Source organism: Rhinolophus hipposideros, assembly GCF_964194185.1.
Source record: "Rhinolophus hipposideros genome assembly, chromosome: 11".
Taxonomy (NCBI): Eukaryota; Metazoa; Chordata; class Mammalia; order Chiroptera; family Rhinolophidae; genus Rhinolophus; species Rhinolophus hipposideros.
Window position 1 is genome coordinate 79,183,653 of NC_138057.1, and position 15,604 is coordinate 79,199,256.

At 42.8% G+C, this 15,604-nt stretch overlaps 1 protein-coding gene across 4 annotated transcripts in view; it reads left to right on the top strand.

The window, feature by feature from the left end:
• Nucleotides 1–15,604, top strand: part of NUP214 (nucleoporin 214) — a 92,012-nt gene that overhangs the window by 52,461 nt on the left and 23,947 nt on the right. For 2 of the 4 annotated variants that reach the window (XM_081065510.1, XM_081065511.1), the window contains exons 25-30: nucleotides 954–1,032; nucleotides 2,349–2,427; nucleotides 5,463–5,553; nucleotides 7,340–7,401; nucleotides 9,976–11,775; nucleotides 13,563–13,633. In XM_081065510.1, coding sequence (XP_080921636.1) covers nucleotides 954–1,032; nucleotides 2,349–2,427; nucleotides 5,463–5,553; nucleotides 7,340–7,401; nucleotides 9,976–11,775; nucleotides 13,563–13,633 — 2,182 coding nt within the window. The remainder of the gene's footprint in view (nucleotides 1–953; nucleotides 1,033–2,348; nucleotides 2,428–5,462; nucleotides 5,554–7,339; nucleotides 7,402–9,975; nucleotides 11,776–13,562; nucleotides 13,634–15,604) is intronic. The other 2 variants (XM_081065512.1, XM_081065513.1) reach the window with 1 other exon arrangement.

The following is a 15,604-nucleotide window of genomic DNA, read 5'->3' on the forward strand; positions in this document are numbered from 1 at the left end:
TGATTGCATTAAATGGGTGATATTTTTTCTCACATATTAACACTTAAGTAATTATTGAAATGACAGTTTTCTGCATACTGTGTTCAGGGTTAACAAAAGATAGTGAGCACTCCTTCTACAAATAGTGGATGTACTTTTCATACTATAGCCAAGGTGCAGATTGGGAATGGAGCAGTGGTACATTTCAGTCTCTTATATGCCATCCTGGTGAGCACTGGGCTCTGGGGGTTGGTTCTGTGAGAAGCTGAGATCTCTTCTTCGAGTGACACCTTCGAGCCACATATGGTGGCAGATCCTGTACATCCCATAGATCCTGTCGAACGTATTCTCAGGCTGGGAAAAGAGAATCGGGAATTCCCCGCATGATCTGGAACTGGGGGTGGGATGCGGGGGTGTGTGGAGGGGGCTTACTCTCCAGATAAGAAAAAGACCTACTTCTAACTAGTTACAGTTTTATTTTAGGACTGCAGGAAGAAAATAAGTACAGTGGTACCTTGGTTTTCGAATGTCTCCATTGATGAACGTTTCAGTTTATGAACGCCATAAATTTTATGGATCTAGGGTATCATTAGATAGTAAAATTCATGCTCAATTTGCAGTTTTAGGGGTTGAATTTAAAGGTTCGGAATGGATTAATCCATTTCGCATTACTTTCTATGGGGAAACCACACCTCGGTTTTCGAACGTTTCAGAATTCAGATGGTCTTCTGGAACGGATTATGTTCGAAAACCGAGGTACCACTGTATTAAGGTTACTGCTGTGACTTTTATGTTGGTGACACAAATTTCATTTAAAGGATTTATTCTTCAATCTGAAAAATGTCAAATGACTTTGGTTAGGGTCCCAAGCCATCTATATTCTGCCCCGTATTGGTATTTATTGGCTAAACGGTTGGCTCAGGGATAAAGGTGATTTGCACTCAGTCATGCCGTGAATGCTTTATGTTTTTCAGTTCTCCGGTGTCATACTCTGCAGCCAAACTGCCTCATCCAGTGTTGGCCCCAGTGGCTGCTAATAACCAAGCGAAGCAGGTAACTTCCTGATTTTTGCTTTGTTAACAGTCATACAGTGACTATCTTTGTAACTAAGGCAATCCTGTTTTAAGTCCGCATTCTGCTTTTAAATGAACGCTAAGTCTGACAGACCTGTGAGCCCTTTCCCGTAATTCATGCTCGTCTTGACAATAGTAGATTAGGACCTGATATTATCTTCATAGGCCATTTGGCATTCTGCATCTAATAATCTTGGGTCATAGTTCTAATCCCTTATATTTTTATGGGGTATTTGGATTTTCAGTTTACTTTCATTTAACATTATCTTAGCTGATGCATTCAGCAACCATGTGCAATAAATAGATAAAACAAGTGTTTTGGTATGTTTCACGAATGGAGAAGCCGAGGCTCATGTGCTAATGAAAGCGTACACAGTGAGGAAATGGAGAACCAGAGTTGGGGCCCAGGTCTTCTGACGTCTTCCTGCCCGTCACTTTTTCCACTGTACCTTTAGTGTCGGTGTCTGGAGGATAGGTTCTCTTGCTTTCTCCTGTAATTTGCTTCTCAGAGCTTGCCTATTCAGTGATGTTTGTTATGTGTACTTTCAGGCTTTTGCCTGATAAACATTGTCTCTTACAAAAATAGGTTATATTGTCAATAGTTAAACAGTCTAAAAGAAAATAATAGAAAATGGCTGAAAGGTAGATCAAGCTATCTGGAACTTTCCCGAGAAAACCTGGTTTCTCTGTTACTTTTACATCTGTCTCTGAGAAAAGTAATATTAGGTTATGTTTGAGATTGAACATCAGAACTTGCCTATTGGCATGCTCAAACATGGCTCCCTATTCCTTACTTTGCTGTGACTTAAAATGACATTTAAGTATTTAGCATTTGGTCCTTCTTCTGGAAGTTTTCATGTTCACCTTGGAGGACACAGGGTAAGGCATAAATCATAATGAACAAGAGTAAAGAAACATTGACTGGGGGTGGATAAGTTGAAGTTTTGCTTTTTCACCTTATCAATTTATTGAGAGCCAGAACCCACTTCATTCATTTACTTCTTCATTCATTTGTCTACCAAATAGTCCTGTGCCTTTTATGTGCCAAGCACTGTGCTAGGTACTGAAAAAATAGCCACAAGCTAGACAAGCATGACCCTGCTTTCTTGGTGCTTCCAGAATATTCCTATATCTGTTTTCCAATATGATCTTACACATGGCAAGCATTTAAAAATATTGACTTAAATTGAAACTTGAAAAAAATTAAATAAGAGTGTTTATGCTTTCTGATTATAAACTACGTTATTATTTTCAATGTTCCTTTGGAGTAAACATTTTACCTGTGTTCTGTTGCAGGGATCGGTAATAAATTCCCTAAAGATTCCTGGGCCCACACCAACCTCCGGTCAGTTGTCATCAAGTGATAAAGCTTTGGGTCAGTTTGTATTTTTGTTTTAGTGAAAATAAAGGTGAAAGAAACACTTCACAATAGTCTGTTGTTCTAGATCACAAAGACAGTTGACATAGGAAATCAAGTAAAGAGATATTCAAAAGGCCTCAGTTGATGAAGAATCTCCAGGAAATTAGTGAGCCCTTCAACAGCTCAGTAGACTTCTGAAATTTGAGAGCAATAGGCAAAAACCTTCCTCTAAATGTTTTTCCTAAAAAGGAGCAATGGTATTGTTTTCACCAGCGTCGCTAGGTAATTTTTTAGAGAGGAGTAGATGGGAACATTGGACTCTCTATTTCTTCCACTAAAATGAAAAACTCTTGGTTCACAATGACAATTCAAAAGCCAGTCAAATACAAAAAATAAAACGATCTGTTGCAACCTAAGATTTCAGAGTAGATGGTATGTCAATATTAGAAGATTTCATGGCTTCACATACTTCCAACACTCACTCAAGAATAATTACTAACTGAAATTAATTTTCACCATCTCCATAAGTGCTTTGACCAGGCCAACCTGAAGCAGAAGCGTGCTTTTATTTGTAACCTCACTTGAATGTGGGCTCTTCCCCAGCACCCCCTTTTGTTGCATGTGTTACTTTAGGCTAGAGGAATCATGGGCTGTCTGCAGTCCTGCGTCTTCCCCACACTCTGGGCACTGGCTTTTATTTTGATTGATGTTTTCACGTGGGTCTTCAAGCTAATTCTGTTAGAGACGCTGAATTTTTTATATTAGCAGCCTGCTTTCCATAATATCTCCTCAGTTATACAATCATCCAACTTTCTCTGTAACCAAAAGTTTTCTGATTGACTGTTGAGTTTATCTTCACTAAATACTCCTTGCACTCAGACGAAAACCATTATTGTGTAAGCCAAAATTGTATTCTAGAATTTGGATGAATGCAGAAGCACAGGTGTTACCATGGCAGCCTCGCATGAGAAGGAGGTAGATAGCACTTCTTGGCTAGCATCTCAAGCTGTATGTTAGAGGGGAGATCTTAGTGGAATTGTCAGACTTTTCAGTCATTTAGGATTCAGATTAAGAGATTTGTTTCCATTTCTGGTTAATATTAGAAAAATTTTTTTGAAAGAGCCCTATCCTAACTCCTTTTTTTTTTCCCCTTCCACGTTCCGCCCTCGCCCCCCACTCCGGTTCAAACCGTTGTTTCTCAATCTAGTTGTGTAGGACACAGCTCCCTGGCTGGTATTATGAGCCTTGCACGCCCCCTGGCTGAGGCAATTGGTTGCCAGTTGTCGGTCGGCCGCTCACGGCAGCTCTCACTGGCTGCCGGCCGTTCACACCAGTCATCGGCCACTCCTGGCAGTAGCCCACGGCAGCTCACGAAAGCTCATGGCAGCTCACGCCAACCTGTGGCGGCTCATGGCAACCTCTAGCTGCTCACGGCAGCCCAGCTCCAGAGAGAGCCAATGTTCACAATCTTAGCTGTAGAGGGCACAGCTCACTGGCCCATGTAGGAATCAAAGCGGCGTTAGGAGCATGGTGCTCCAACCACCTGAGCCACCGGGCAGGCCCCCTAACTTCTTTCAAGGACTTCACTGGAGAATTTTTGTCATTCCTAAAGTGAAGAGTCAAGGAATTCTAAGGGACTTTATTTCTTGCATGTCTTATGCTATTAACATGACTTACAAATTAGTTTTTAAGGTTCACCCTTTAGTAATTGTGAAATATCTCATTCATCGCTAGGTGTTTACTTCTGTATTCACTTGTGGATAATCAAAAGAAAAGAACCTTTCTGGGGGTAGGAAAATTTCCCTGAGAAATGCTATTGTAAGAATTTGCCAAAAGTTTCTTTTAAAAAAAAGTACATCTGAAACCTATATAGAGTAGCTGTTATTAACTAATAATGGAGTACCTTCATTGTTTCTCTGATTATGAAACTACTACAGGTCCACGAAAGAGTCTGGTGTCGAGATAGATAATGTAGAAAGTGGAAGCTGCCCAATACATTCCACATTCCAGAGATAACCCTTTACAACTTTATATGTCTCTCTTGAGGTTACTTCAGTGTTGGTTTTTAAACAAAAATAGGCATATCCTGTATATATTGATTTATAACCTATCTCTCTTTCTCCCTCTCCCCCTTACAATAAATATCCTGTTCATCTTTCTAGATCTGATACAGCTCTCCCTCCCTCATTTTAATGGTGGCCTCGGACTTCATTGTATAGTTGTACACTGTTAAGTTTTACCAATACTCTGCTAATTTAGATTGTTTCTGATTTTTCAAGATTCTAAGCAGCACTGCATTGAATATCGTTGTACACACCACATTGTATTATAGTAGTTTTAAAAATAATTGTACTAATATTTACCCCATACTCACTTAGAAAGAAGGTACTTTTTTATTGTTTGGTTTGGTTTGGGCTTTTTTAAATGTAGCTTTCTCATTCCCCTACCCCCTTTAAAAGTAAAGTAATAGGGGAAAGATGGAAGATAACACCCCAAACTGTTAATAAGTAGTTACAGAGAAATTGAATGTGGGGACAGATTGCACTTTTTAACTTTCTACACTTCTCTATATTATAGTAATCGTGCATTACCTCTGTAATTTAAAAAAAGCGGGGGGGTCTATAATTTGTTAAATATAAAAAAAAAAATCTATGGAAAATACAGAAATGTAGGGAGAAAGCAAATAGCCATGAAGTCACTACTCAGAGATATTTAGTTAATATGACCTATTTCTCTTTGGAGTTTTATCCTTTAACATATATTACTTGTCAGTAATTATAAAGCTACTTTTACAGGTTTAAATTTTAACTATCCTAGAATTATTTTGATCTCTTCCCTGAAAAGGAGCGTGTGGCATGTCTTGGTTTGGAATTACCATTGACATAACCAAAGGGCGTGTAGAGAGCATGAGCGTGACTGAGGCAGCCCGTGCACTCCCCTGGGATGCATGTGAGGCCCTCAGACCTGGAGGCATGCTCCAAGAGTTACAAACTGGAATGGTGTTGCTAACTGGTTTTTTGTAATGTTCTTATTTTTTTCCACAATTTCAGGGCCAGGGGCAACCAAGATAGAAACAGCTGTGACTTCTACCCCATCTGCTGTTGGGCAGTTCAGCAAGCCTTTCTCATTTTCTCCATCAGGGTCAGTAATGAACTCAAATTTTGTGGCAGGTCACTAGCCACCTGATAGATAGCTTCCCCAGCTCTTACAGTCAGGAGGTGTGTTTATGTGCTTATTAAATGTGCGTGAGCCCAGAGTCCTTACCACTGCAGTAATACATCTGATGATAGTGGCAGTAGCTTAATGTCCTAATTTAAATCTATTTCTGCTTTTCAATGCAAGTTTATATATGTGTTAGTACCTAGTCATTTATTTGTTGTTCAAGCCTCATTTTCTTTGGTTAGTGGTCTGATCAGGTTTCTCATAGTGAGATATTTCCATTCTGACGCCATTTGAGGGCTAGCAGTGACATTTGGATGGGCTTTGCTGCACTGAGAGGTCAGTATATTGAGCTTCTTAAAGCAGGTACTGAATTCACCTTGGAGGGAGTCTGCTCATGTTGGAACCTGTGAAAGCTGCCCAGATGTCCTCTTTCTTCAGAGGTGGAGTTAGACTGTGCGGCTGAGATAAAACCTGCCCAAAGATTTTTTGCCATTGAAGGGCTGTGTGTTCAGGTCCATTAGAAAAGCTTCTTGAGCTCTTTGTTTGTGCTTTTATAACTGGAACTGTGTTCTCCATATTAAGAGAAAAGTTTCTTTTCTCTGGTGTTAGTTGTGTTTCTTGAGCATCCTTCAGGCCTGTCACGTTAAAGAGGGTGTTGGAATAGAATTTGAGGAAGGACATTATAATTATTATTTCCTTCATACTGTAAATCAGTATGTTTATACTTCCCAAGGATAGTTTGGAACAAATTTTAAAGAGGAGATCAGTGCCAGGAGTTATCATAGCTTTTACAAACACTGACAATTAATCTTTACTTCTGTGAACTGATACTCTTTTCCCCATTTTTAAAATAAGCTAAAAAGATTTGGGTCATTCTGTCAATAACTTACCTCCATTAGATAAAATTTCTTTAAGGTTGAGGCCAAGAAAGAAGGTGTTTTTCTAATATGACAAAATATTTAACATCATTTTAGCTGGTCTTTGTGCACTTAACAAAGGCAAAGATGGGTTAAAAAAAACCCTAAATTCTTACATTACTTATTACATTCAATATGCTTGGTCTCTTATATTTTGACACTATTATCATTTGAGCTTTTATCACAGTTCATAGTCTATTCTGGTTCACACTGTGCTGCATATTCTCCTTTGGCTATGGTGTCTTTACGCACAGTGTAAAGAGAATGTGCAGAAGAGAGATAATGATAAAAGGAGTCAGAAAAGTTCTTGACATTTTCCTAACCCAGAACTAAGTTGTGTCAAAACTGCAGAGACAGTGTCTTCTATTTCACGCTCTCCATCATCTCCTCTGTAGCTTGGTGCTCTCCTGACATACTCTGATATCGGGGTGGATTATAAGAGGTTCTCTAACCCAGCCTGTCTTGTCTCCTTCACTAGGCAGACCGTGTGCTCTAGCCACCATTTCCACATGTACATTCCTAGTGTGTTTCTACTTTTCCATTGCCTTCCTTGGACCCTTTCCTTGGGTCCCCACACAAACCTCTGCCACCCAAACCCAGCCATCCCTCCAAGGCCTTCTCAATTGCTACTCCCTTCTTACCTCCCCCACAAATGACCTCTCCCTGCTTAGAAATCTCGGAGTGGCTTTGCTGCTTTACAAATAGATGCTTTTATCTTCTAGATTATAAGTTCCTCAAGAGCAGTTGTGAGTGAATTATAAAATGTGGTATTAAAAGGGCAATGGAAATTAAAAGGGCAATTGTGCCTTAGGTTTGCTCTTTCTAACTTCTCTTCTTCCACTCTCCAGGACTGGCTTTAATTTTGGGATAATCACACCAACACCGTCTTCCAATTTCACTGCCACACAAGGTACAGTCTCTGCTTTGCATAGCATTACTTTTGTGTTTCCCTAAACACGTGCAGGTTCTTTTTGTATAGACGTGTTGACATTTTATTGTTACTGCGTTTTGCTGAAAGTATCTACAGTAAATTTAGTGTTGATATGCGTTAGAAATAGGCTGTATTTAAGAAGCTGTTAAGAAGGACTTCTATCTACCTTCATAATTAGGAACAGGGAAAGGATTTCTTTTAAGTGCCTTCTAGCTTTCTGTTTAAATAATTGTTTGTTTTTCTTTTATTTTAAAAAGAAAGCTTTTATTATAAGAAGTGATGTATGTCCTAGAATCTCACATCATACCGTTCAGTTGTTACCATTGCAATTCTGTTATATTTCCTTCTGGGGGATTTTGTCTTCCACTTTCTTTTAGCACAATCTCTTGTGAATTTTCCTGTATTATTGAAATCTTATATAAAAGTCATTTTTAATAGTGACATAATTTCTTCTGGATGTGCCATAATTGATTTAACCGCCTATTGGACATTTAAGTTATTTCCCAGTTTTCCCTGTAGTGGATAACACAGTGACCATCTTTCACCTGTTCATTCAACAAAATTTCCCACCCCCCTTTATTCGCCTCCCCCTCCTCCCGACTCTGGTTCAAGCCGTTGTTTCTCAGTCTAGTTGTGTAGGACACAGCTCCCTAGCCCATGCTGGTATTATGAGCCTTGCGCTCCCCTGGCTGAGGCAGTCGGTCACTGGTCATTGGTCGGCCACTCACAGCAGCCCACGCTGGCTGCCAGCCACTCATGGCTGCACACGGTAGTCCACGGCAGCTCACACCAACCTCAGCTGTTCACAGCAGCCCAGCTTCAGGGAGATCCGTTGTACACAGTCTTAGCTGTAGAGGGCACAGCTCACTGGCCCATGTGGGAATCGAACCGGCGACCTCAGCATTAGGAGCATGGCACTCCAACCACCTGAGCCACTGGGTCGGTCCCCCTCTTTTTTTTTTAAGTTACTGATTTTTTAAAAAATTTTATTGGAGAATATTGAGGAACAGTGTGGTTCTCCAGGGCCCATCAGCTCCAAGTTGTTGTCCTTCAATCTAGTTGTGGAGGACGCAGCTCAGCTCCAAGTCCAGATGCCGTTTTCAATCTTTACTTGCAAGGGGTGCAGCCCACCATCCCATCGGGGAATTGAACCTGCAACCTTGTTATTGAGAGCTTGCGCTCTAACCAACTAAGCCATCCAGCTGCCCCTCAACAAATATTTTTTGAGTGTTTTTTGTGTACCAACCCAAGTGGTAGAAGTTTTTTAGTAGAAAAGTGATCTCCTAAAACCTCCCAGAGGGAGATTAGGGAGTTGAAAGCATAGCAAACTTCTACACTTGATCTGTGTGGCACTTGAAGGGTTGTCAGTTTCATTGGAGCAGTATTTCTTAAACTTTTTTTTTTTTAACCTCTGCCCCCTCAGATGTGGCAGAACACCCTGGCGGCCCACCTCCTCCCCAGTCTCACTTTCTAGAGGAAAAACAACTCAGTGATATAAAAACATTGGAGAAGAACAATCAAAAGCATTCAAAAAATCGTAAATAAAGTAAAATAGTAATACAGTAGCAGTTCTATAAACATTTTCATTACTATGAGAATAGACAACAGCCCAAAACCATAAACAACTCCGCACAACACCAGTGATACAAAGAGGTCTTTCTGGAAATTACACACAGGTAGCAGGGGCTTTGCAGTGTTCCAGGAGTTTGTGATAGCCAGACTTCTTAAAACAAAATGGAGTTAGGAAGATCAATAAACACTTGTAATAGGCTAATTTCAGTTTAAAAATAACAAATTTTAATTACTCTAATTTCCTGACCACTCATTGTTTGAACAAGCCTTGTTGTGAGTGCTTTTACCTATATTGCATTTCATCTTTGAAACTTAGTGAGGTAGGTAGGTACTGTCGTTATTTCTGTTTTCCAAATGGGGAACTTGAAGCCCAGAGAGGTAAAGTAACTTCCAAAGTCACACAGCTAGCACGTGGCTGAGCGTCCAGTTCTGGAGCCGTGTGCTTGATTGATCATGAGGCCAGACTCCCTCTGTAAAACCACTTACTGAGAACACGAGGAAGTAGCCCTTAATTGTATGTAAAAATGATTGTCTGTGGATTGGCACCCTATTTGCCCATTAAAAAACCAAAGAGAAAACTTGCAGTTTGGGATCAATTGCTGATCTGTCAGGAGGTCGCTAGGCTAGCACTGTGGCAACAATCTTAGTGAACATCACGGGAGAATCAGGAAAGAGGCCTTTTTGTTTCTCTTTTGGGATAACATGTTAATTTCATGTATTCTAGATAGGGTGTATTTTGTTGTGACTTAACGGTCATAAAAAGAATAGTTGTCCTTTTCACCTCAGTGAGATGACTCAGACAGGGCTGATGTTCCTGTGGAGAAGCATTCATTCTGTCCTCCCTGAGGAAAACCGCTGTTAGAACAAGCTATCCCTGACGGCATCGAGGGAGAGAGAGACTTTGGCTTAGAAATTGTCGGTGGAGAGATAGGTCATACTCTGCTAAATCCCACCCATGTCCTAATTTCTTTTTCTTACTAGGGGCCACACCCCCTGCTAAAGAGTCAAACCAGCTGGACACATTCTCCTTTGGGGGGGGAGGCAAACCTTTATACGAGACCGTTCCAGAAAGCTCCTCTCCCTCACGAATGACACCGTCAAACACCAGTGGAGCTGCCACTGCTTCTCCAGGAGAGTCAGCTCCGTCGAGCAGCAGGCCTGTGGCACCTTCTGGAATTGCTCTTTCCACCCCTTCCAGCAAGTTGGAAACCCCGTCCAAGTTGGGAGAGCTGCTGTTTCCAAGTTCTTTGGCTGGCGAGACTCTAGGAAGTTTCTCAGGACTGCGGGTTGGCCAAGCCGATGATTCCACAAAGCCAGCCAATAAGGCTTCATCCACAAGCCTCACTAGTGCACAGCCAACCAAGACGTCACTCGTGCCCTCAGGGTTTAATTTTACTGGCCCTTCCATGTTAGGGAAGCACACAGAGCCCACTGGCACCTCTTCTGTGACCGCCACCACAGTAGCACCACCAGCAGCAGCCACCAGCACCAGCAGTTCCACGACTGGTGTCTTTGGCAGCCTGCCACTCACCACTGCAGGCTCCTCTGGGGCGCTCAGTTTTGGTGGGATCTCTCTAAGTGGTAGTAAGACGAGCTTTTCATTTGGAAGCCAACAGGCCGGTAGTACAGGGCCCCTGTCTGCCCCCCCACCAGCCACCACTGCCACTCCCCTTCCAACGTCGTTCCCCACCTTGTCATTTAGTAGCCTCCTGAGTGCCACCTCTGCTCCCACCCTGCCTGCGTCCTCTGCTAAAAGCACAGAGGAGACTGCGTCATCATCTTTGCCCGAGAAGCCAGGCAACAGTGAGGTCTCAGTGTCCACGGCCCCGCTTCTCCAGGCTCCTCTGCAGACTTCTGACTCTGTGAAGAAAGAACCTGCTCCTGCCCAGCCTGCAAGCAGCAGCCCCAGCGCTGCAGCTTCTAGCGCCAGTCTCCTGGCACCTTCTGTAGAGGCCATGCCAGCAGCCACCGGGGCCCCTGATGTCAAGACAGAACCAGCATCTCCTCCTCCCACCCCTTCGGTGGCTGGGCAGACTGCTGGCACAGTAGCAGCAACCCCAAGTACATTCCCTGTGACCTCAGAAGCATCGAGTCCCCCCACAACCTCCAGTGCGGTCCCCAGTGCTGCCCCGAGCGCAGCTACAGATACAGTGGTGTTTGGGACTGTCACTTCGGGCTCGTCTGTCGTCCCTCAGTCACCTGCCTCTAGTTCTAGCTCAGCTTTCAGCCAGCTCACCAGCAGCAGCACGGGCACTGCCCCTTCAGCCACCCCCACATTTGGGCAGGTGGCAGCCAGCACCGCACCAAGCCTGTTTGGGCAGCAGACGGGCAGCATAGCTAGCACGGCCACTGCCACCACGCCACAGGTCAGCAGCTCAGGGTTTGGCAGTCCAGCTTTTGGCACCTCCACCACGGGGGTCTTTGGACAGACGACATTTGGGCAGGCCCCGGCTTTCGGGCAGTCGACCAGCAGCCCTGCTGCGAGCGGCTTTTCCTTCGGTCAGCCTGGGTTCAGCTCTGGCCCTGCTTTTGGTCAGTCCGGGGCCTCTTCCCCATCTTCCAGTGGAAATGTCTTTGGCGCCCCTTCCAGCACCAGCAGCCCCTGCTCGTTCTCCTTTGGACAGTCTTCTGCCAGCACAGGTGGGGGCATGTTCGGCCAAAGCAACCCCCCTGCTTTTGGCCAGAGCCCCGGCTTTGGGCAAGGAAGCTCTGTGTTTGGTGGCAACTCGGCCACCACCACCTCGGCATCATCCTCTGGGTTTAGCTTTTGTCAAGCTTCAGGTAAGAATTTCTGGAAGATTTTTACTTTGTTCTCTGTATTATTTGAAACATTTGCAATAAATCTGTGTTCCTTTCGTAATTGAAAGGAAGGAGAAACAAACAAGGCTCCGTGAAGCCGAGAAGGTAACTTCGAGCACTGGTGGGCCCGGGAGTTTCTTCAGCTTGTCACTGAGCTCCTGTGTCACTCCCAGCAAGCTCTCCACTTTACATGCCACCACAGTGCCAGTTTCATGAGCGGGTGACGCAAAGTTGAAAGGCATGGCAAGGAAGGAATGACTCATACATAGGAAATTTTTAATTTGGAAGGGATGTCAGAGGTCATTATGTCCCAAAGCATCAGGCCTTGAGATGACAGCTCTGATGCCGTTTTGTGCTAATACGTAATAGAACCAGAGCTCTTCATCCTAGTTCACTGCCTGGCTAGTACGTTACATTTCCTCTGACACCATCTTGCTTCCTAGAGCAGACACTGACATTAGAAAAGTTTGGGTTTTTCTATTTTCAATGTTGTAATTAAAAAAAACAACACAAAACACGAATCTTTAAATTTTACTGTTTTTGAGAGTAAAATATAATTTTCCTGTTGGCATGTCCAATTGTGGCAGCTCCTTTTATATATAATTTTGCTATAGACAGAACAATCTGAAAATCTTTTCTAAAGCTCGATTTCTGATAGTTATCTTATGAAAGGCAGTTCTTCAGCAGTTTGGCCCTGGGGGGACAAACTATTGATATCTTGGTAGGCAGAATTCTAAGTAACTGCTAATTCATTCCTTTGGTGACAATTTATTTGAAAATGGTTCATAATTTACTAGAAAGGAAATCTTTTCCTTCCTTCAACAAACATTTGTTAAACTCCCAACAAATGTTTGTAAGTTTGGCTACAAGGACACAGTGGTGAAAGAGAGTTTTGAGATGTACCTGGTGCCCTGTGAAGAGGCTGTTTGGCCAATTGAGTGATGGGAAATGTGATAACTTGGTCTGAAGAATGGGCAGGGAGAGGCCCTGTGAGTCTTAAAAGAGAGTAGGGTATTTAACTCTCTAGTGCATCCTTTGTTCTGCAGTCGAAGCCTGAGAGTCCCACATACGCAGCTATAATTGAATTATTTCAACATAATTGCAAACCTGAAGAAACCTTTCATACAGTAACTCTGGGCAGGTACCTGAGCAGTCTGCTCCAGCCTTGGCGGAGGAACCGCGACTTGCCCGAGTTCCCCTTACCTAGATTACGGCAAGAATGAAAACAGGACCCCTGCCTTCTAACTCCTTGTCCAGGGCTCTTGTTATATAACACACAGTTCTGCCTGGTTTTCACAGGCTCTGTTAGCCCAGCACCTCAACCACGTTATGCCACATCAAAGAAAGTTAAACTACCCTGAAAGAGTCTGGTGTTTGAGATCAGAGGAAACCAGGGAGTAGAAATAGTCATGAAATTTACTCAGTCATTAGAAAGACTTCTTGGCAGCTAAAAGTCTGGAGGAAAGCCATTCTGAAAGTATACCATCTGTTTTGGTCCCCATCCCCTTGGGGTTTCGTAGGAGACAGAATTCAGTCTTTGGGACTTTGGAATTTCTACTATTTTGAAATGTTAGCAATGAATTAAAGATGTTTATGTACTCATAATTTTCTCTATTTCCTACATAGGAAGACAGAGTTTATTCATGGGTTGATTTATTGTTCGGTATTTTAGCACAGCTGAATGCCATTAAAAAAACACACACAAAAAAAAATGTGATGTTGTAAAAGACTCATCCAATTAAAACTTTTGTTTTCTTTTTATTTTACAGGATTTGGGTCTAGTAATACTGGTTCTTTGTTTGGTCAAGCAGCCAGTACTGGTGGAACAGTCTTTGGCCAGGTAAATATGCATGTTTGCCTCTCTTCGTGTCCGCATACATCAAACCCATGCACATTGTTCATATATTGTGTTCGTGTTGTACACACAACCCCCGCAAACAGCCTTGTGTGATTCTCAAACTCCTTCTTTAGCGCCCCTGGGGATGCCGGCTTCTGGCCTCTAATAGGAGAGAATCACAACAATTTTGATCCTTTGAAAGCACTTTAAAAGCACATAGCGTGATTCCCATCGATCTTCTGCCTGTTCTGTTTGGCCAGGGGTTGGCGAACTACGACCGGTGGGCTACATCTGCTTCTGAGCCTTTTTTTTTTTTAAGGTCCTTGAGCTAAGAATGGTTGTTATTTTCTTAAATGGTTATTTAAACCAAAAGAAGAGTGTGCAACAGAAACCACGTATGGCCCCGTGTAACCGTGTGTACCCAGGGACTGCTGTCAGTCATCTAAGCTCTGGGGCCGGGCGGTAAGCGCTTTATGCAGATGGACCCGTCAGTCACCAGTGCTCCTGTAGGCGCTGTTATAGACGTCCTTGGACAGATGAGGACTCTGAAGGCCCAGGGGGGTTAATTGGACTGCTGTCAGGCCCTAGTAACCTCAGGAGGCATCCTTGCAAGGGAGGGACTCCGCCATAGCGGGAATGGTAGTGGCTTTCTGAAGGCGGGCCTGGTCTTTGTCCAGTACTTTGTAAAGCGGTAGGCATAGTATTTGTTTCTTCCACATCCTCAGTAGGAGATGTTCTTCATCCTCTTTCTCCTTTGAAGATGCCTCTGCCCTAGTCTGTGACCCTTCACAGAGAGAAAGGAAACCTGATTTCCAGGTCCTGGTGATGGCGGGCTAGATACATCAAGCCAAGTTCCCCACTGAAAACAGCTAATGCTAGATAACACATAAAAACCATCATTTAAAAAGCACTGTTAAACCAACAAGGTATTTTTGTCAAGCCAAATTAAAAGGAAAATGGGAACCTATAGAAGTGAGTGGAGCACAGACTTTCCTATTTTAATAACTCCAAAGGGCAAAGGGGCAGAAATCACTAAGCAAGATGTGCACAAAGTGAGAGATCCTACCCACAATAAGCCGGGGCTCCAGGTTCACCCATCTCCGCGTGTGGGTGTGGCCTGACATGGTCCTAGGAGGGTGGTGTCTGCAGATGTCTGGCAAAACCAGACACTCTGAAGAAAAGTCACTGTACTTCGCCTCAAGTAATTTTTTAAAAGTAAAGTGTTGTTGGCATGCAATATTATATTAGTTTCAGGTACACAACATAGTGATTCAGCATTTATCTTACAATGTGCTCACCTCACCTAGTCTAGAAACCACCTGTCACTGTGCAAACTTACCACGCTATTGACTGTGGTCCCCTTCACCTCAAATAATTTTTAAGGACATTGATTCTCACACCTAAATTAGTCACTAAAGGAAACAAGGAATTATGACCAAGAGCCAGAGTAAACATCAGACGTATATTTACAAAGACTTCCTAGACGGTAAAACAGGTGTTTTACATGTTTAAAAGAAATAGCAACAAACTTGAAAATACCAGGAAAGAAGTGTCAGCAGCTTTGAAAAAGAACTAAATAGAACTCCTAGAGAAATACAATAATTAAAATTTTAAATCAGCAGATTAGTCCCAGGTGGCGAGAATGGTAATATACTAGACCAGGTATCAGCAACCTTTTCCTGTAAAGAGCCTGCTAGTAAATATTTTAGACTTTGAGGGCATGGTTGTCTTCCCATAAAGCTTTATTTACAGAATCTGATAGCAGGCTGGGTTTGACCCATGGACTGTAGTTGGCTGACCCTTGAATTAGAAGGTGGGTCAGATTAAGTCACCTGGGATGCCTCATGGAGAGCAAAAAAGATGGAACATACAAAAGAAAGAGCGAAAGTCCAACATACGTTTAATCAGAAGGAGAAGAGAAAGAATGTATGGCAATATTAGAAGAGAAAAAGACAGAAATTTCCCAAACCAAAA